Below are 22,163 nucleotides of genomic sequence, written 5' to 3' on the forward strand. Positions count from 1 at the left end.
GGGGATGTTTGATGCTTTGCACAGGTGAGCCTTAACCCAGCTCACCTTCAGCAGAGCCTCCTCTGGTCGAATTCATCCTCATTGCCCCAAATACGTTGCTCTCGTAGCAGGACCAGCCCTGCCCCTCCTCGCCCCCTGCATTTCAATTCTTGTACCCCTTAGGAATTTGAGAAGGGCTCCTCCACTTCTTCCTCAAAGGCAGCTCGGATTCTGCCAGAAGCCGGCAGGAGCATATCAGCTGGTGGGGGAGGGAAAAAATACAAAACCCCAGGCTCCCAGTTTCCTAAACTCACCCAGCAGGGAAAGCAGACAGATGGTCAGGCTGGAAGGAAAACGGACACCCGGATGCCAGCAAGCCATGCCAGCTTGGCTCGGAAGGGGTTGTGGGGAGGAGGAGGTCGAGGCACAGAAGGGCACGGAGATCGAAGAAGGGCTGGCAACCCCGAGTGCCAAGGGAAAGGCAGGGCCTCTGTCGGAGATGCCGGAAGGCAGGTGCCTCTGTGTGAGTGTCACCAGGTAGCGGAAGGAAGGAAGAAAGAGCAACAGCGAACCAAAGGCCCAGGAAGAGACTTAATCCTCCCCCTTGGGGCAGTGGGCCAAGATAAAAGCAGTTCAGCTATTTAAGTTATGCACCAGCAAAACCTGTTGAAAAGTCACAACAAGGGCAGGAGGAGGAGGGGGGAGGGAGGGAAGGAGCGTATTCCATAATCAGCTATGGAGCTGTCAATTATTTTGCAAGCCCCAGGACGGAGGATTTGGAGCAAGGCACTGGACGGCAAGGCGGGGAAGGGGGAAGTCCTGACCAAGTCCTGGCTTTGGAACAGGATTTCACAAAGGATACCTTGGCCATCCAAAACCACAGCTCCTTCCTGGCCAGTGAAAATTGGATGCCCCCTCCGGCACCCCTCCCTCAAATAAATCTGCACGATTGGGAGGGGGAGGGCAAGGTGTAGGGGGAGGCGAACCCTGCCTTCCGTTTCAAAGACACCCTTTGTGCTGCCTACAAATCAGGATTACCGTCTGGCCCCCATACCCGCCAAATCTGTATCTGATGCCGAAGCGGCAATAGAGTTATCTGCCTGTAGCAGATGCTGACTGACAGGCCCAAGGAGGGATTTAAGTAGAGCCAGGGGCAGCTAAATTTTGGCCAAACTTTATGTGGATGATGTGCAAGTATTTTGGGATCACCCGAGCCTTTAAAGATATTAAATCGCTTATGGCACGCTTATCCCTTTCCTAGCGCTCGGCCAGCAGCCTCGTGCTCGCACTAGGCAAACATCAGGAAAAAAAAAATTTCCCCGTGGCAAAGAAAGCTTAGAGGTTTTTTTTTATCACTCGTTCAAAGACATGGCTGAGGCTTCTGCTCCAACGGATGTCAATCCAAGACAAGGAGTTTAGGGTTGTTTGGGGTTGGGTTTTCTCGCACTCTCCCTGCACCGCTTGCGATCTATTTTAAAATCCTTTCCCCTTGACCAAGTTTGCAAAGACCCAAGTGCACTGTTGCTGCAAACGATTGTCTCTGCAAACTTGGATCTTGCCTATTTTCTCCGGACAAAAGCAGGATTCTTGGTTGAACCTTTTGCTCCTGGTTTGGGGGGGCAGGGGGGGGGACAGACACTACATAGCTATAGATAAAAGAGGCTGATTTAAACAGGGTTATATACTATCAGCTGGCAAAAGTCTATAAAGCAGACTCGGGCAGTGAAAAACCTTGCTGAACGGAAGTGTGTCTTCTGGAACGCCAATTTACTGCTGCAAAATTCAGCATAAAGAGTTTTGAGTCCATTGAAGGTGCTCTTAGATGTTAACCTCAGGTTGCTGAATTCCAAGAGCTGTGTTCACAAAACAGGCCGTGTGCCGGATAAACCAGCAACAGCATGACCGGGTCAGATCACATAACTACCGATTTTATTTTATTTTATTTTAATTTATGGACACAATTTATATTCCATTGTGAACAACCCCTGGATCAATTAATTAATCGCATTTCGATCCTGCTGCAGTTAATAAACTCCTGGTGGCTCACAAAAGATTGCAAAACATAATCACTTCATTAGATAGATAGATAGATAGATAGATAGATAGATAGATAGATAGATAGATAGATAGATTGATTTCAAGCAAACTTGGTACCCAGATGACAAAATACTGTCGGGGTAACACACCCCTAACACCCCTCCCGGTGTGTGTTCTGTTAAGATACAGCCTGTTGTGCCTTAAAATGGCCTCTACTGTACTGCCGTAAAATGGCTTCCACGGTACAACAGTGGAGTTGCCATGGTAACGGCTTCCCCCCTATAAATAAATACCCAGACAACACCGGGTCACCAACTAGTAAATAATAAAAAAAACACCACAATACAGACCTTCCCCCTCACTCACAACACCCCAACACATTTTGGAAAAGCCTTTTCTTCATCTAAAACAGTGTTCCTCAACCATGGCAACTTTTAAGGTGTGTGGACTTCAACTCCCAGAGTTCTCCAGCCAGCCAATCAGGTCTAGCTTTCTATATTCCTACCCATTCTTGCTTTATTTACAGTATTGGCTGCAGTATGGTAAATTCTGGTTTTTTTTTAAAAAAAGAGGCAACTTGCTTAATCACACAGAGCCGAAGTCCATTCCCAATTTAGAGACTCAAGAAAGTTTGTTTTTCCTTTAAGGGGATGAATAAAAAATAATTTTAGTCCTTTCCCCGTTTACGATGGGGTGCAAGTGGAAATTTCTCGGGAGGAGACAGAATGCTCTTTTGTGAAGGGAAAACCGCACTGGATTGTTTCAAGGGATGAACCATACATATGCATTCCCCTGTGTCCTACTTAGAAACTGACGTATATCAGAAGTGCATTGTCAATAAACCTCCTGCTGTTCCGTCCCTTATGAATATGAGATGCAAGGAAGGCTTTGGACCCAGACCGACCTCAAAGAAAGCTTCTGAAGGCCCCTTTAATCCAATGAGCCCTGAAAAGGGGCAGTTTACGTCTGACTTGGAAAGACGGAGCCATAAAACCCCGCTATGCTAATTTTAGGGAACCCGTGGAGAAAAAGAAATCTATAAAGGGTTGTTAGATAATCAAAGTACGTCTTCTTTCTCAGCCTTCGCTTAAGAGCCAGCCTACACAAATAGAAGGGCAACCGAAGGGCAACCCAAGTGAAAGGGGCTTCTAGACATTGACGGCTGTGTCAGTTTCAGGTTATTATTATTTAAAGGCTGAGCTGAGCTGGACCTGAGAGACTTGATTTGAATAGAGCAGAAACCTGCACAATGTTTTAACTACCTTTTTCTGATGCCAGAGTCGTTGGCAACAAAACACGGAATAGGCTATAAACGGAATATCTCTCAATATAAGGCTCCTCGCGGAGTAGAGAGAGGAAAAAAAAAACGTGGTTGTGCCATTTTTTGTTTTGTTTTGCCTACAAGCCAACAAAAAACTCGGCGCTAGTCCTGAAATCCAGCAAACTCTGCACCCGTTTAATGAAGGAAAGTTAGCCTCCAACTATTCTTTGCCAAAAGAAAAAAAAAAAGGTGAGCTGTTCAGACACTACATCTACAAACCATGGGCCATTAAAAACAAAACACACACACACACACACACATAAGAAAGTCTTCTGAATGCCTTGGGCAGATCATTTACTGCAGGAGGATTGAAGCAATTAATTGGGAATGCAAAGAAAACAACAGAGACATGACATTTGCTCCAAGCACCTTCAAAGATCACATGGCATTTATTGCAAACCAACCCATCATTAGTACAGAAAATAGAATTAAACTCTCATTTGGCTCTCTCCGGCGGCCAGCTGAGATGGAAGGCAGCATGGTTTGTGATTTCAGAGGGACCGGGTCCCGACAGGATGGGTTCTCCCCGAGACAGGAAGACGGGCTCTCTGAAGGCCACACCCATTCCTAGGAGATCCACCCGTAGCAGCATCTCAAGGCAAGGCTGAAAGAGAGACAAAAGGGATACTGTAGGCCTGTTACTAGAACTGTACTCGGCAACAGAACCTCAGAAACTGGACTCCATCATAAATGAGTCATTAAAATTGACCTCTGGGGTCAGTTCTTCGTTTTTGCATAGCTCCTAGAGATTGAGGTACTTTATAATATTTTTTTTTTAAAAAAGCCAGTGCTCTATCAATTAGAGGATGTTCAGAGTGTAAAAGAAAAACAGTTCAATTCAGGCATGTTATACCAGCTATTAACCCAAGTCAAATATTTTTTGGGTAACAAATGTGACAACTCGATGTATCTACTGAACAAAGCTCCGCATTGGCAATAGGAGGAGCATCCAGCCATTAAATGTTCTGTTACCTCCATTCAGTTGCCCAGACTCCACCTTCAAGGGATTATGGTGTCATTAAATGATGATGATGATGAAATGTGACAACTCGGTAAGTATTTGAGCCACAGTGGCGGAGTGGTTAGGATGCAGTACTGCAGGCTACTTCTGCTGACTGCCAGCTGACTGCAATTTGGCAGTTCAAATTTCACCAGGCTCAAAGTTGACTCAGCCTTCCATCCTTCCCAGGTGGGTAAAATGAGGAGCCGGATTGTCAGGGGCAATAGGCTGACTCTGTAAACTGCTTAGAAAGGGCTGTAAAGCACTTGTAAAGGGGTATATAAGTCTGAGTGCCATTCCTACAATTAGCTGGGGAGGATGGAAGAAATAAACCAAAATGGTGGGAATCAAACAAGCTGGGAAAGCTGCCCTATAATTCAAATAAAGAAAAACTCATTGTGGAAGTTGACTAACAGGAGAAAATGGATCTTTCTCAAGTACAAATGCCTAGTCTTTCATCTTTGATGATGTAATGGATTTCTTTTTTTTAATAGCTTGCATATTGTGGGAAGTGACATACTTTGTAGCCTACTGGGATTTATAAAATGAATGTTTATTTTCATCCTCCCCCCCCCAACAAAAAAAAGAGCAATTACAACCTTTATATAAATTTATGCTTCAGGTACATTAGGAGAAATGTTTTCATGTCTTGTCAAGTGCTGTGAAAAATCCCCTGGAAGGGGAAGGAGCCCGAAGGAACTCCCAAAACAATAGGCTCCATGATGACAGATCTGAGAGAGGAGGCCTCAATGGATGGGACATATCCTGCTTAAGACGATTATAAATGACTGAAGGGTTTTTTTGTTGATACTACAAAATATCATCCATCAGAGTTGGAGGGATATATTCATTCACCGGCAATATTTTCAAAAGAAATGCCTTCATCTAATCAATAACAAAAACCTAAACACTTAAAATACTGCTGACCATTTTACTTTGCTGGCTAAAATGCCAGTGCGGTAAAATATCACGAAAAGGAGGCCTAGCTCAGGGTAGGATCTTGGACATGGAGTGGGAACTCTCAGGATGTAATGGAGCAGGGCAGCTCCAAAACCAGCATGCACGGAACAGAACTGAAGGCTGCTATGATTTGAGTGTTACCAAGGGTCATCTGGCCGGCCACAGCTGGAGACAAGGCTTGCTTTGATGGGTGCTTTGTCTTCTCCAGCCACACAGCTCTTGCTCTCTTTATTTCCATTTTTAATGAGATGAAGGCCCGGCGGTAAAAAGGAATCCAAGAGACGACTCATCAGTCAATGGCCCTTGCTTCTCCCTCTGGGCCCTTGGAAACCTCATGCATAACATCTTAGGCGATGCAGGCCTGCGTGGAGCCTTAATCTGGAGGCTCGGTTTGAAGGGGATTCAAAACTGAACTGGCCTTCTAATTTAATTGTCAAATTGAATGCGCTTCAAATTGGGTGAGGCAATGCAGAAAGCTTTTATATCTGCATAAAAAGTGCCCCACTCCCAGCCAAAATCTAATCTGGAAAAGTGAATTGACACAACTTGACACTTTTTGAACCGAATGGATCAAACAGACAAATCAAATCAAACCCAGTTCGTCTGGACTTGAGAGAAAGCAAACTGGAATGAGCCGCCGTAACAAAAATGCTGGATTTGGATTGAGACCCAAAACTGAGACAAATTTTGGGGAAATCATTCCTCCGCAGCCCAAACGACATCCCAGAGTTGTGGTCTGGGGAATATAAAATGTGTATCTTGAGATCAGGAAGACCTGTAATAAACAAATAAGCTAAACTACGTTCTGGCCTATCTGCCTTCTGCACATGACGACAGATGTAACATGTTTTGGAGAGCTGAAAACATGCTTTACATATTGCTGTATGTTCCCTTCCAGTTTAAACAGAGCAGATTTTAGCTGTGTTTTTTTTTAAAGTCGCTACAAACCTCAATGAGTTCGTGGTTCTCTGTGGAGCCAAGAAAATCTGATTTTAGTGCTCAGGGGGTTCAATAAATCAAAACAGATTTGCATCTATTTCCTTTTATTTTTTTCCGGAAAAATAAATTCAGGCCTTCAGAAGACTCTGAAACCTGATGGCAAATATCAGGCAAAAAGGCAGGAATAGGAAAGACAAGTGAGCTACACAATGTCAGGGAGAATAAAGTCGGGATTCCAGTGAGAACTCTCTTTCCTCCAGGGAGCTGTTACCATGTGTGAAACCCCCATATTCATCAGTAGAAGCGAGAATACAAGGGCCGTTCTCTCAACTGAGCCATTAATCTATTCAATGTGTTAGATTCTTTTAAATTATGGGGACACAATTAATTGAATATTGATAGCAGTCCGCCCCAAACAGCCACTACCTTAATTCTTCACAGTTCTTCTTCCTTCACTAATATTTTTTTTTCCCATGAAGAAAGAGGAGACTGCTGCAAGATTTCTCCTTATGAGGAGGAAGAAAATAAGGGGTCCTTTTTTGGTACATACCTGGGGTGGGAGTCATCTACATTTCCCAGCCCGGCCAAAATCCTGGATTTTACAAATTCATCTCACTATAAATGGAAGAAGATGACTTAAAAGCAAACCAAATTTGTCATCCTATAGATCAAAATTTGCCTTAAGAGTCAAATTCTTACATCTGCAAAAAATTATGGTTATTTGCATTTATGGCCATTTCGATATCCTGCATTCAGGTGATCACATTTATGATGGCTTTGCTGAAAACCAACATTTACTTCCGGTTTCTGGCAAAACTGCCTCCATAGTGAACCATTAATTCACTTCATGACCACTGCGGAAAAAAAGAAAAAGGTAACAAAATTGGGGTTGTTTGTGTGATTGACCCAATTTACAGATGTCACAACTTACCGTGGTGGGCAGGTTTCATAATGGTTGGAAGTTGAGGACTATAGGTGCAGTGAGTTTATAGCAATAGCAGTTAGACTTATATACCGCTTCATAGGGCTTTCAGCCCTCTCTAAGCGGTTTACAGAGTCAGCATATCGCCCCCAACAATCCGGGTCCTCATTTTACCCACCTCGGAAGGATGGAAGGCTGAGTCAACCTTAGCAATAGCAATAGCAATAGCAGTTAGACTTATATACCGCTTCATAGGGCTTTCAGCCCTCTCTAAGCAGTTTACAGAGTCAGCATATTGCCCCCAACAACAATCTGGGTCCTCATTTTACCCACCTCGGAAGGATGGAAGGCTGAGTCAACCCTGAGCCGGTGAGATTTGAACAGCCGAACTGCAGAACTGCAGTCAGCTGAAGTAGCCTGCAGTGCTGCATTTAACCACTGCGCCACCTCGGCTCCTTATGCAGCAATGGTCTACTCCATGCCCCCTCTTTTTCCCCCTTACCAAAATTACCAAAAGAGCTCAGATCCGCCCGATTTCCTTCAACTTAGCAACTAGATCTTCCACCGTTTCCACTTTGACTCCGGCCTTGCGCTGAGGAGGATCTTCCACGCTCAGAGTCTTCACGCGAGGCGTGAGGTCCACACCAAGGTCAGATGGCTTCACCATCTCCATTTTCTTCTTTTTGGCTTTCTGGGAAAGAAGATGGGAACGGGGAACAATTAACCAACCATCGTCTAGTTTTGCTGGAGAATTTTGTCCCTTCCGGAGTTTTACGACCGGCTGTGTCTGGGATGAGTACCAATAAAAGGGATGGGAGGGGGTGGGGAGTCAACGCTTCCATGCAAACTTGTGCCTCCCCTTCTGTTACTTGAGCATTTTGCTTTTGAACACTTAGAGATGTCAATACAGGTAGTCCTCGACTTACAACAGTTCATTTCGTGACCGTTCAAAGTTACAAAAGCACTTAAAAACCTACGACTGTTGCAAGCACCCCCATGGTTCACCTGATGAAAATTCAGGTGCTTGGCAACTGGTTCATATTTATGACGGCTGTGGTGTCCCGGGGTCGTGTTATCCCCCCTTTTGCGACTTTCTGACAAACTAAGCCAATGGTGAAGCCGGATTCACTTAACAACCGGGCAACTAACTTACGGATTGCAGTGTTTGACTTAACAACTGTGGCGAGAAAGATGGGGCAATTCTGGGCTCAACTGTGGTCGTAAGTCGAGGGCTACCTGTGTCGCCTCAAGCTACTGAATGCTTGCTCTTGTTCAGGGGTGAAAGCATTGCAAAGGAAAAGGATGAATTAAATTCAAAGGTTAGTTTACTCATATTTAATGGTAAAATTATTAAATGTAACACTATCGTTATTGACTGCAGGGGATACAGTTCCCCCGTGGGCCTCTATTCTACGTTTCCGTCCAGAGCTATCAGGAGGACTTTCATGTCACTGTCAAAATGTTCTATGAGCTTCTCAGAGTCTCACTCTTCTCCCAAAGCCCTGCAGCTCCAAAATGATGCCCCGGGAAGAAGCCCGTCTCTTAATCTTAAAGGTTGTACACCGGCTGAGATGGTTTGCTGGAGCAGGTAAGGAGTTAAGAAAGAGGGGCCAGGATCCTACCATGATGTTGGGCAGAGTTGCGTAGCGAGGCTCATTCAGTCGTAAATCAGCCGTCACCACAGCAGGCAGCTTCAGGCGCACGGTCTCGAGACCCCCGTCGACTTCCCGCTCAACCTTCAGCCAGTCCCCGTCCAGGGTGACTTCTGAGGCAAAGGTTCCCTGCCGAGGAGAAAGAAGAGCTGCTTCCATTAAAACAGTGCAAGTGTCATTTGCCCCAAATTGAAACTCTTTAAATTGGGGGGAGGGGGGGGCTATGTGAGGTGTGTCATTGCGCATAACCTCAACACACATACCAGTCTTTTCAAAACACCCTATTTAAGAAAACGATTCTAGGTCACAAGTGGGGATTAAGAGACAATACTCATCTATCTACACGCAACGGAGGTGGCTTTACTGCAATGCCATCTTCAAGTGCATTGCAGTAAAGCGCTGTGGTCTGTCGGCCACCAGCCCCTCCAGCAACCGAATTAGAGGAGGCGGCGGCATGGGAGTCAGGGTCAGCAGGCAACCTGAGTGGGAAGAGGGAATGGAGCTGCCAGAGAGAGACAGACAGAGGCGGAGCCTGGGCCACCGTCAGCCCTCAGATGGAGAGTCAACAGCCCCCAGGTCTGGAAGTGGCTGATGAGGAAGAGGAGGAACAGCTGGGTCCAGTGCCTGACATGCAGTTGTGCAGAAGGCAGAGGAGAGGAGAGCAATGGAAATCCGTGGGCCGGTCCTTGGGAAGGAAGAGCCACCGCTGCTAGCGAAGCCCTACCCTAGCTCTGCAGGGGGCGGAGATGAATAGAAATGGCAGACAACTATTCATCTCCCGGCTGGATGGACTTGTTAGTCTGCAGGGAGAGCGCAACTTTTTGCTGGCGCTCCTAATGAAGGAATCCTTGATTTAACTCCAGAGGGCTTGTTGTGTTTGGGAAGCTGGGTCAGAACATGCAGGAAACAACACCAGCTAGGCCAGGGGTGCCTCACCCGCCAGTCCATGGACCGGCACCAGACCTGGCATACTAGCAGCTGGACTGTGCAAACACGCAAGGCCCCATCCGCTGGATGCAGGCAGCACACGAAACCACACCCCCTCTAGTCAGGGAAAAACAGAACTCTCCACAGAACTGGTTTTTGGTGCCCAAAAGGTTGGGGACCACTGAATTAGGCAATCAAGTTCTTGATAACACAATGTACCCCAGAAGTTCTTGAAAACACAATACATCCCAACATGCATCCCTAAAACCAAGGATGCCAGCCTCCGCAATGTAGCTTCAAGGGCTCCAAGTGAAATGCATCCTGCAAAGCAAAGCAGGCCCTGGCCAAAAAAAACCCCAGTGAATCCTATAAAGGCCTGCACATTTCCACTGTCAAGCAGCCAGAGATCACCGTGACCATCTCTCTGGAAATGTGACCACAGTGCAAGCGTAAAATCTGAGCTGGACACTAACAAGGTTTGCCTGCCTGCTGATTAGACCATAAATCCAGCCACATAATAGGAAAAAAAAGAGCATCCCTGAAGGATTATCCCTCTGGGAAGATGAAGAAAACATGACCAAAGGACTAACTGCCTTTAAAACAAGATACGGGGATTTCTATTCGAAACAAACAAACAAACGAAAGAAAAGGATTTATATTCTCGGGTTGTGGGGGACACAGGAAGGACCAATTTATTTTTGTATAAATCCATTCGTGTAAACTAGTCAGCAGTGAATGTACAAACAAAAGTGGCTGTTTTGAAGGACCGTGTTTTCTATGCGAGCCCAACGTTTTCGAGAACAATTCTTGCTTTTCCACATTCAACTTTCTTAGAACTACAGGGATCAGCTGGGAGCTGGAAAAAAGAGCAGAATTCCATTCCTTGGCCAACAACCTGTTGTATTTCACTGCTGGGTATCAGGGTGGATAAAAATCAAATATTTTTTTTTTTAAAAATTAAAAATGGATTTTTTTAAAATTTAAATATGATTTTTTTGGATTTTTACATTTATTTTATTAACGAACATGTAAAATATACACACACAAAACTTAGACGTACACCACATTTACACAATACAATACGAACAGGAACTTCCTGTTCTTATCAATCGATACCGCTCACCTTATATTATTTCCCCTTCTATTGTATTTCATTTGGAATTCACCCTTCTTAACCCTCTTATTTTACTCATAACTATTATTTTTTTGACTTTTGTTATATTCCTTCATTGATTCTTGTTTCTTTCCTCCATCCACCAATACCATTTATCCCATATCTGGTAGAATTCTGATTCTTCTTTTCCCTGGACTTACATTTATTTTAATAAAATCCTTTTGGAGTAAAAAAAATCTACCTAAAGATAGCTTTCTATTTAAGATACATTAATAATTTAGTTTATTCAGCATGAAATGGAGCTTAGCGATGTAGTATGAGAGGCTGTACATTCTGCAATATTGGGACTGTCGGTGAGTCAACAGCGGGACAGACGAGGAGCCACTGCGGGACAGAGAGGACAGTTGCTCTTTAAAAATTATGATTTAAATCGAGTTGATTCAAATCAAGCCTTTTTACTAGTGATTTAAATCATAATTTAAACCGTGATTTAAATCTACAATTTAAATCAAATCCACCCTGCTGGGTATCACGCAGAAGTACACAACACAGAGAATATTCTACCCACCCTGCTGGCCTCCTGTTTTTTTCCCCATCTTCTTTTAGTACAAGAAAACTTGTTCTAGGACATCAAAGCAAAAAAAAACTACCATTCAACTCTCCATCTGATTGTTTCATTCACCGAAGCAAAGGAAACAATTATGTACCTTTAAGCACTGGGGCACAAATGGAGAGGCTTCTAATTTACCTGAGGCCAGTCAAGAAATGCAGCTGTCATCTGCCCTGTCTGGTTACAGTCATCATCAATGGCCTGAGGAGAAGAGAGAGGGGTGGGGGGGAGAGAGAAGGAAGGAAGGTCACAGAAAGCATTGCTGGTTTTACAGGTTAATCCCCCCCCCCCCCCGCCCAATAATGGCCAGGAAATATGTACTGCAAAGGGAAACTGTTACGTGGGATGATTGGTTTCGCTGCAAAACTTGGCTTGGGAATGTTGACTCAAGATCACAAGAATGCGTATGTACACAAATAAGCACACCTTTCCAATTCAAGGTAAGACTGGTTTGACTTTCGTGACGCCCTTTCCTTCTGAAAAAAAGTCAACAGCCGCAACAATGAACCAACTGAGAAATGCTGGTGCTCAGTAATGGGCCATGGCAAAACCAGGTTCCCCATTTTGGGGGGCCAGAAAAGCAGCTTCAGCTAGTTAAGGGCGGCGGCGGGGCGGGGGGGGGGGGAGACAAAACATCAGGCCATATTTGTGCCATTCCTTCTTCCAACCCCTGAATGGCTTTTATAGCCCAGATTTCCAACTGTCAGGGAGGATGGCTTTAAGCCTTGCCGGATGGGATCCACTCCTGCATTTTCTTGGAAAGCCATTGGTTTTGCAAGGCTCAGCTCGGCCTCTTCTGGCCTCAGGCCTGGTGGGCTTGGCCCTACTGGCATCATCGGCCTTTCCACCTTGCTCGCCATCTGTCTCAGTTGAGTAATACAGCCCCGTTTTCTGGTCTACTGGAAATGCACGCACTCCCTGCTCTGTTGCCATCCAGGGTAAGCTTCTGCTCCTTTACGATATATGAACCGCTGATGGGTTGAGTACAGGTAGTCCTCAGCTTATCACAGTCACTTAGTAACTGTTTGAAGTTCCATCAGGCCTACTGGGGGGTATTTATGATTCATATTTGAAATGACAACATCCCTGCATTTACCGCCGTTTGCAGCCTTCTGCAGTCATGTGACCATGCTTTGCAACGGTTTTATCCAAAACCAGGATTTACTTCTGGTTTTCAGCAAAACCATGCCCGTAGTGAGCGACTGACTAAACGCCAAAGGCGCATGGAACTCTGTTACTTTCCCACCAAAGGTGGTTCCTATTTTTTCTACTTGCATTTTTACTTGCTTTCGAACTGCTAGGTTGGCAGAAGCTGGGACAAGGCAGGGGAGCTCACTCCATTACACGGCACTAGGGATTCAAACTGCCAAACTGCTGATATTTCTGATGGGCAAACTCAGCGTCTTAGCCACTGAGCCACCGCGTCCCTATATGGAATATTTACCTGTGCCAAATGCAGCCCCTCCCTTCCTTTCCTCTCACCTGCTTCCCTAGTAGCAGAAGATTGACATTTTCTTTCTTGGCAAGCGCTGCCAGCATCTTGGAAACCTGGAAGGGGGTGAGGCTCTCGTAGTCCTTTGCAGGAATCTCCACGTGGACCCCCCGGTCAGCTCCCATCGCAAGGGCTGTGCGGATCGTCTCCTGCAGATGCGACAAACATTGGGAAAAACAGGCTTCTGTTTCCCCAGGGAATTTAAAACCCTGGTTTTGTTCCAGAGCCTAGATGTCTCTCTGTTTTGAAGCGCTTGGTAACCAGCGCCTAATGAAAACTGGGAAACCACGTAAGAGTTTGGCAGCTGGAAATTGTGGTTGCCCCAACCACAGGAGGCTTTTAAGAAGAGACTGGACAGCCATCTATCAGAAATAGTGCAGGTCCCCTGCGAGAGCAGGGGGTTGGACTAAATGACCTCCAAGGTCCCTCCCAACTCTGTTACTGTTACAGTTTTCATAACTCAGCCCTCATCCAAAAACAGGATAGGCTGCCTTTATTGCAGCAGACTTTGGCTAGCTAGAGAAGACAGATAACCATCACACTGTAACTGCATTGCGCCCTTAAGATGGAAGATGTGATAAACCAGGGTTTTGGAAACTTGACAATTTTAAGATGTGTGAAATTTCAATCCCAAAATTCCCCAGCCAGCATGCTTTCCCCAGCATTCCGGCTGGGGAATTCTGGGAGTTGAAGTCCACACATCTTCAAAATGCCAAGTTTGAAAAAAACACTGCTTTAAACCCAATTATGCATAAAGCAATACCCAGATATCTACCCAGGGGATTCCAGAGTTGAGCTGCCTCATATCCTTGCTAACAGAAATACTGGAATTCAACGCAACCTATGTGGAACTATCTTATTTCACATTCACAGCCCTCCTTGCAGGCAGCCCAGGCTGGAAATAATGGATATAATGGTTAAACTGGAATTCAGGTCTCTCGTGTGTCTATTTAACATTGGGCTTACTTTCAAACTCCCTTATTGGGATGAGTTTCAACACCAACTCTGTTGCATTTTTACTCAAGAGCCTCCTTTGAAAATCCGTATGCCCGTTTTCTGCTCCGAACCTGCAATTCCACTGTGGTAGGTAACATATCAACCAAACGAGGGAAGAGCGTGTCAGAAACTGTACAGCAGGAACCTGTGAATGTTCACGCCAGAGAACAGCCCCATCGTTTCGCCCAAGGTGCAAAGCATTTATAAGATAAGCTGCCACCGCATTGGTCCCCATTCACAAATCAGATCTATTCACTTCACTAGCAACAGAGATAGCGGACATAAAAGAAACAATGCTATTCTAAAGATGCTTGAAAGCCAAGGCTGAGGTTTAATGTGGGCATGTGTCTCCCGCCAAGCACACCTATTCCCCGTATTTTGTCGTTTGGTGGAAATGTTGTCCATATGGAATATTTATCTTATGCTGAGCTGAAAGACAATTGATGTGATGTTTTAATGATGTACGAGGCTAGCATGAATGAACCGGAGATTGCTTTTCCAGCGTTGTTGTTGATAGCAACCGTTAGAACAGGGGGGGGGGAGAGAGGATGCTTCCCCACTGGGAACACAGCCAAGGTGCAAGACACATCCGTTATCAGATGCACAGAAGCTGCTGAGCTAGCAGATGTAAAGGCAACCCGGTGCCAGGCAGACCCTTATACTACCAGAGAAAATAACCACTAACAGAAGGGGAAGGCAGCCTTGGAGATATCCCCCCCCCCAAATCTCTGAGACTAAGGGATCAAGGCTGGTGCTTGAAGAAAGGCAGGGCAGCCAAAAATAAATAAATAAATAAATAATAATAATAATAAAAGACTACAAGAGCAACCCGGCAAGTGAAGGTCATGAGGAAGTGGGAGCAGCAGTGCAGAAAATAACTGATGACGGCGGAGCTGTCAGGGAGCCTCATTGACAGAAAATAGAATAGAGCCAGGTCTGGGGAGGGGAGGGGCAGGGGAGAAAAGAGGCCTGGCTGAATCAGGTACTGAAATAAGCTGAAGCTGAAAACACCAAAGAGACAGTATAAAAAATAAAAATATTGGGACCTCAGGAAAAGAGCAGGAAACGATCCAACTTTGGCATCGCACCCGAGTCCAAGAATGGGACTGGAAGGCAGAGGCAGGCACACCATTTTTGACTGCAGACGGCCTTATGTTCCAAGCTGCACATTATTAAATGTAAGGTTTTTTATCCTGCCCCTTTTTAACACCCACAGCCACACACACCTATCCTCTCCCCCCACCCCCCCAAACAGCCCTGTAGGGGTGAGTTGGGTTGAGAGGGAGTGACTGGCCCAAAGTTACCTAGCAGGCTTTCATGGCTAAGGCAGGACTACAGCTCCCAATCTCCTAGTTTCTAATTTGATACTTTAACCACTAGATCAAACTGGCATTTGGCTTAATCCTAGAAGAGGAAGGAGGCAGAACATATGTTCCTTCGCTCTATTGACCGCTGGAAGAATTTCAGTAAGAGAGAAATAAGCCTTTGTCAAATTATTATAAAGAAGCAAGAAGAATGTTCTCTGTATAGACATTCTTGTTCTTTAGGACTGAAAGGCAGTATTAAATTTGCACATGTTAAGTCTGTCTAAGGCATAATTCACTCCTGGAGTTATACATACAACTATTTTACTATTGGTTTTGGCTTGTTAAATATCATGAATGTGTGTGTGTGTGTGTGTGTGTGTTGCATTTGTGCCGATAAATAAATAAAGGGAGACTAGTATAGATCTATTTCAAGCTATTTAGCTCTCGTCAGCTAGCCATACCCTTACTGGAAACACAATACATACCTATTTCCCTGGCTTAGCTGATAAAGGAGGAGAGCCTGTGGCTTAGTGGCTAACATAACTGCCTAATATGTAATACAGCCCAGGTTCGATGACCAGTAAGGGTATGGCTAGCTGATGAGAGCTAAATAGCTTGAAATAGATCTATACTAGTCTCCCTTTATTTATTTATCAGCACAAATGCAACACAAATGTAACAAGGCAACATAAAAAAAATGGCTTTCTGCCTGGATGGCTCCCAGAGTGAGCCGATAGACAGAAAAGGGAAGCAGTATGCTCCCTCCCATATTTGGGCATACCAGGGGTTGTGACACAATACATACATATATCTGCTTGCTTTGTAAGGCACAAACATATTCTAATCGGAATCCTTCAGCTTCCGAAGTTTGTTTTACGGCCTTCAGTCCTTCAGACCAGAAAGCCCCATTAATGCACATGAAAACCTAGTCCCAATCTCAACTGTTCTATCCACCCTACCTTGAACAAGCTTCAAAGCTACATTTCCCCATTGCTTTGGTCATTGTTTCTGTATTTGAAGAGAAAGAAGTTATGTCACTGATGCCTCCTACACAATGCACACAAATAGGTCACCAGGTTCTCTTGTGGGCAGCTGGTGCCACCTGGTGGCCACCAGACCCTTTTGAGAAGCTAAGGCAACCCTATCCCTTCTTCCTTTGTACTCAGCCATTCATTCACTACATTCTCTTAACTCCATCCACTCAAGAACTTTGCAGGAAAGGAAGGAATCCCGTTTCTGACAAGAAAGGGTGAAATAGCATTGGAAAGAAGAAGAATGTTTGGTGTATGCGGTGAAGGGACCAGACTAGAAATCAGGAGACTGGGAGTTCTAGTCCCAGTATGGAAAAAAATGGCTGGGTGACTTTGGGCCAATCACTCTTATCTCAGCCCAACTCACCAAAAAGGCTTGACATTGTGGGGAAAATAGGAGGTTACTTACTTATTAAGTAATAAGACAGGGGTACAAATGTAGTAAATTAAATAAAGAAGTGATAATAACGTCCACTATCAGAAAGATTTGATAAAGTAAGCTAAGTCCAACCCTTTGAGATAATTTTTATTTTATAGAATTAGAAAGTTGGAGGTGCTCCAAGTTCAACTGTCTGCTAGTACAGCACTCCAAACTACTGCAAATATCATTAAAAGATGGTTATTTGAACACATCCAGTAAAAGTTACTTTACCCCCTTGCTAGGTACATAATTCCTTTGCTGGTTTGTCAAAACTGAATCAATCAATCAGAATAGATCTGGAAGAGACCTTGGAGGTCTTCTAGTCCAGCCCCCTGCTCAAGCAGGAGACCCTATACCATTTCAGATAGATGGCTGTCCATTCTCTTCTTAAAACCCTCCAGTGATGAAGCACCCACAACCTCTGAAGGCAAGCTGTTCCATTGGTTAATTGTCCTCACTGTTAGGAAGTTTCTCCTTAATTCCAGGTTATTTCTCTCCTTGATTAGTTTCCATTCATTGTTTCTTGTCTTGCCTGCCTCCTGGTGCTTTGGAAAGTAAGTTATTCTTTGGGGCAGTCCCTCAAGGCACCCCTATCATGTCACCCCTAGTCCTTCTTTTCTCTAGACTGGCCAAACCCAATTCCTGCAACTGTTCTTCATATGTTTTTATCTCCAGGCCCTTAATCATCTTAGTTGCTTAATCATCTTTGCACTTTTTCCAAAGTCTCAACATCTTTTTTGTAATGTGGTGATCAAACTTGAATGCAGTATTCCAGGTAGTCTTACTAAAGCAGTACTAGTACTTCATGTGATTGTGATTCTACGCCTCTGTTTAGACCAGGGGTAGTCAACCTTTTTATACCTACCGCCCACTTTTGTATCTCTGTTAGTAGTAAAGTTTTCTAACCGTCCACCGGTTCCACAGTAATGGTGATTTATAAAGTAGGGAAGTAACTTTACTTTATAAAATTTATAAAGCAGAGTTACAGCAAACCCCTACCGCCCACTATTAAAGCTGGAACGCCCACTAGTGGGCAGTAGGGACCAGGTTGACTACCACTGGTTTAGACAACCAAAGATTGCCTTAGCTTTTTTGGCGGTGGCTGCACATTGCTGCTTTCTAGAATCCTGCTTTCTAGATCCATTAATCTGTACCCTGAGCTCTACAATAATAGATAATAGATTGTGCTTTCTTAGGTAATTGAGGAATAATGCATCACTTCTAGGCCTCTGGGAGAACACAGAGTTCTCCCAGAGGCCTAGTTCCCAGTGTTCAACCTGATCAACCTCCTTGTCCTTCTCTGCACCTGTTTCACTTTGCCTTTACAGTTTTCAAAAAGCCAGATGCCCAGAAATAGGAATGGTGCAGGACAGTCTGATATAGTGGAACTATTATTTCTGGTGCTTTGGGAATTTTTATTGCTGCATCTTAACTCGTGTTTGCCTTTCTGCACTTACGTCACAGTGCTGACTCATGTTCAGCTTGTCATGATTCCAAGTCATGTAGAGTACTGCTGAATCATACGTTCCCTAGCATTTGATTTTCTTTGTATAAGTTCCTAATTTCAACTTGCTGTTTTTAGCCTACTTCTTGAAACTATTCATATATGCTTGATCATTAACATGCCAAGGACTTTATCCAATTCCTTCTTGAACTGAAATACAGCGGTGCAAGAGACCCTGAGAAAACAAATACCTTAACAAGATTTGTGGAAAATGGACTTCGATCCACCCATCTTGCCAAAGAAGCCTTTTTGCCCAAATGAAGCGGGAGCTCCAAAATATTTATCCGAATGACGTGACATGGAAATATTTTGCTCGCTTCTTCTACTATTGTACAATGACAATAAGGATTATACTTATATTATCCCAGAAATAAGATAATTATTTTGGAAAATGCATATGAGGGAACAATACACTTCTGGATAAAGATGGCCTCAAAACCTCCAATTATTGACCACAACATTCATAGGGTAAGTTCTTTTAACACACAGGATGATCAGAATTTTAATTCAGCACCCAATACAATGCCAATAAATAATGATGGACAACACTGAAAGGAGCTACAGCAGTTCCAGAGCATGGCAATTAGTTTTTAGAGGGCTAAGACCCAGCTTAGTATCAAACTAGAACATTCATATTTTTCATATTGGCAACACAGACCAAATTACAAGCAATTACTCTTTGAGAACCTAAGCTTGGTACTTGTTTCCTCCTTCTTCTCAAGGGAAAAGCATTCTTACCTGGCACTGCTGTGGGCCACAGCTTACAGCAATGATCTCCGAGACAAGCTTTTTCTCCTTGAGCCGGACAGCCTCCTCTATAGCGATCTCACAGAAGGGGTTCATTGAGTGCTTGACCCCATCAGTCACCACTCCCGATTTGTCTGGTTTTACCCGTACCTGCAGAGGAGACAATCTATTAAGGAAGTATCTCAGGGAAATACAAACATAGAGAACGTTTAGAAAAGATTTCCAGTTCTTTAGGGCAGTGCCTCTCAAGCTCAGCAACTCAGCAAGATGTATGGAGTTTCACTTCCTGAATCCCCCAGGCTGGCTAGGGAATTCTGGGAGTTGAGTTGAGCTCCATACATCTTAAAGCTGCTGAAGTTGAGAAACACTGATTTAGGAAAATGAGATTTGGTAACTTAACACAAGCTTTGTCTGGCCCAAAGAAGACAAACCACACATTTTACTAGCTGAAAAATCAGCAGTTTCAATTTCACCACATCATCTAAGCACGTACAATGCACAGCACTTTCAAGATTTCAGTTAAATTAACAGAGAATAAATTTCTTAGGCAAGACTCTTTTTCCATCTGTGTCATGTGTCAGTTTGCTAGAAACACACAGTTCTGGTGTAACCTCAGAGCTGATTCATTTCATTGTATTAATTTCAGTTTACAGATGAAAGCTATCAATTTTCCATAGATAACACACAGTGATACATTTTAAGTTATGGAAATAAAAGTATCTTTTTAAAAATAGCAACAAATGATAGATGGGTAAAATCGAAATTAACATTAAGACTTATCTGTAACCATTCTTTAAATTATGCACTTATTTCAGATTATTGTTTTTCCACGATTATCCTTGAGCAGGCATGAAAATTACTGTAAACTACACTTAGATGCACACGGAACACAATGCCTGTCAACACAGCCCATCTTCTTCTCACTATTTACTATGCTGTGATACAATATCCCTAAGCAAGAGCCACAATGGGTAACTATGAGATGTGGCACATTAAAAAACAAAATTAGTCACAAAGGTGTAATAATTAGAGGACTAGGGCCAGATACTTAAATTCAAATTCATTCTCGGCCACCATGGAGGTTCCCCCTGGGTAACTTTGAGCCAATTGCTATATTTAAGAATAACCCACCCCACAATGGATGTTGTGGCAGGCAGCACTTGTAAGCCAGAGTATATCCTGTAGTACTTATATTGTTGGACTGAGACCTGTCCTGTCCTGAAGCTCACCTGGTGATTCAAGGCTAGTTACCCCAACCTATTCCACAGGACTCTTTATGGCAGGGACGCAAACAGGAGCAGGGATTATCACATATTTTCAAGAGGGAGAGCAAGGTACACAGGTGGTCCTTGATTTACAACAGTTCATTTAGTGATGTCCAAAATTACAACAGCACTGGAAAAAAGAGACTTCTGAGGATTTTTCATTCGCTTGCAGCATCCCCATGGTCACATGATTAAAATTCCATGGCTCAGGTTTATGACTGTTGCTGTGTCCCGGGGTCATACTGATCTCCCTTTGCGACAAGCAAAGTCAACGGGGAAGCCAGATTCACTTAACAGCCAAGTTACTAACTTAACAACTGCAGCAATGATTCACTTAACAACTCGGGCAAGAAAAGCGGCAAGACCCGCTTAACAACTGTCTCACTCAGCAACATAAGTTGGGGGCTCGATTATGGTCGTTAAGTTGAGGACTACCTGTAAAAGCAATGCCTAAAGGTTGGAAAAGGAGAACAGGAAAGAATCCCTTCTAAATCTTCATCAGGTCAGCAGAAAATAAAAAAGCAAATCAGTCAGTCCTAGAGGTCAACCGTGACTGCTCTTTAGAAGGCCAGATCCTGAAAAGGAAACTCAAAGACTTTGGCCATCTGATGAGAAGGAAGGACTCACTAGAGAAGAGCCTCATGCTGGGTAAAGATTGAAGGCAAAAGAAGAATGGGGTGGCAGAGAATGAGGTGGCTGGATGGAGTCACCTCAGTAGTTGGCATGAGCTTGAATGGACTCCGGATAATGGTAGAGGACAGGAAGGCCTGGAGGAAGGCTGTTATTGGGTTGCGATGGGTTGGACACAACGTCACAACTAACAACAAAGAGACCAGGTCTGCCCCTTTAATATATTAATATATATATAATATAAATATAATATAATCTTCCCAAACCCTATCTTCTGAGGCTCCAAAGTCACCCTTCTCCCCCAACCCGCAGTTAGAACTACAGATCCCAGGATTCCTAGCGAGCAGAGGCAAGAGGAATTCTGGGAGTCCCTAACATAAGACGTCATCATGTTCTTGGTGGTTGATAGAACACCCCCCCCCCGCTCCACTACGCCTATAGACAACCCCGGGATAGAAAAGCGTATCAAGCCGGCTTCTTCGTTGTTGCTAAGGAAGCACACGAAACTAGGGCTAAGGAGGAGAGAGATTTTTATGCTGCCTGCGAAGGCCTAATTCAAGAGAAGCGGCTGGTGGGGGAAGAGACGGGTTCCTAAATAAACACAGATACGAAACTCGGGTGTACAGTTTCGAAATTCACGGTCCAGGAGGAGGAGAACCCGTAAAGCCCGGCAAGAGCGCACCTTAACGGCATAGTCAATGACCCGCTTCACGCCCACCATTGCCCTCAGCCCGGCCGCCGCCATCTTGCCGCCCTTGCAGTCAGCGGCTCCACCCACACTTGCGCACGCACCTCTCGCTCTCGCTCTCTCCGCCCCCTCTATGGGCTCAGCCAATCCGAGGAAGCGGGTCGATATCCAGCACTCGCAGTTGGGGGTCGGTCTGCGGCTAAACAACTTCATGGGAGGGGGAAAACGGGACTACGCTAAGGGAATGATTGGCGTTAAGGATGAGCCAATCCTAGCGGGCTTCTGCGAGTAGCGGAAGGCGGGAGAAAAGGACAGTAATCACCCTCTTGGCCAATCAATCTCCGCTCCGGTAGAGGGCAGCCAATAGGAAGTGCGGCTTCCTTTCCCCCCCTTTCCCCGCGGCTTCTTGAGGCGAAGGAGACTTTGTCCCAGAATTGTCCCGCGCGGCAGGTTGCTCACGCACCCCGCTCCGTATGGGGGCGTATATTTTTTGACCTCCTTTATAAAGTAGTACAGTCTCCTTGACCCTCTGGTGACTCTTTAGGACCATCTGCCTGTGCGAGCCCCTTAACTCGCGTCAGCCCAAGCACGTCTGAACGCGTTACCCGGATATCTCTACGT

General features: G+C 44.6%; 2 protein-coding genes across 6 annotated transcripts in view; both read right to left on the reverse strand.

The window, feature by feature from the left end:
- The window catches only part of VSIG10L (V-set and immunoglobulin domain containing 10 like), a 28,360-nt gene extending 26,284 nt beyond the window's left edge, over positions 1-2,076 (reverse strand). For both annotated transcript variants that reach the window (XM_032228609.1, XM_032228608.1), the window contains exon 1: positions 294-2,076. In XM_032228609.1, coding sequence (XP_032084500.1) covers positions 294-360 — 67 coding nt within the window. In that variant the 5' untranslated portion in view covers positions 361-2,076. The remainder of the gene's footprint in view (positions 1-293) is intronic.
- A 1,616-nt stretch (positions 2,077-3,692) lies between these two features.
- Positions 3,693-21,641, reverse strand: ETFB (electron transfer flavoprotein subunit beta). Of its 4 annotated transcripts, none has more exons than XM_032227817.1 (7): positions 21,537-21,641; positions 18,951-19,109; positions 12,944-13,102; positions 11,600-11,662; positions 8,781-8,939; positions 7,670-7,849; positions 3,693-3,941 (listed from the first exon to the last, which is right to left on the reverse strand). In XM_032227817.1, the coding sequence occupies exons 1-6, from the start codon at positions 21,597-21,599 to the stop codon at positions 7,679-7,681; spliced, it is 774 nt and encodes a 257-aa protein (XP_032083708.1). In that variant the 5' UTR covers positions 21,600-21,641; the 3' UTR covers positions 3,693-3,941; positions 7,670-7,678. The 4 variants fall into 4 exon arrangements, with proteins under 4 accessions (XP_032083708.1, XP_032083710.1, XP_032083711.1 ...); XM_032227819.1 differs by having other exon boundaries at positions 7,661-7,849; XM_032227820.1 differs by lacking the exon at positions 3,693-3,941 and adding an exon at positions 4,934-7,090.
- Between the last annotated feature and the right edge of the window lie 522 nt (positions 21,642-22,163).

This window comes from Thamnophis elegans, chromosome 12 (genome assembly GCF_009769535.1).
Source record: "Thamnophis elegans isolate rThaEle1 chromosome 12, rThaEle1.pri, whole genome shotgun sequence".
Classification (NCBI taxonomy): domain Eukaryota; kingdom Metazoa; phylum Chordata; class Lepidosauria; order Squamata; family Colubridae; genus Thamnophis; species Thamnophis elegans.

Coding starts and splice junctions, on each gene's coding strand:
- ETFB (XM_032227817.1), bottom strand. CDS start 21,599: ATGGCGGCGGCCGGGCTGAGGGCAATGGTGGGCGTGAAGCGGGTCATT. Junction 11,663..12,943: donor TTCTGCTACTAGGGAAGCAG/GTGAGAGGAAAG, acceptor TCTTCTCCTCAG/GCCATTGATGATGACTGTAA. Junction 7,850..8,780: donor CAACTCTGCCCAACATCATG/GTAGGATCCTGG, acceptor CTTCTTTCCCAG/AAAGCCAAAAAGAAGAAAAT.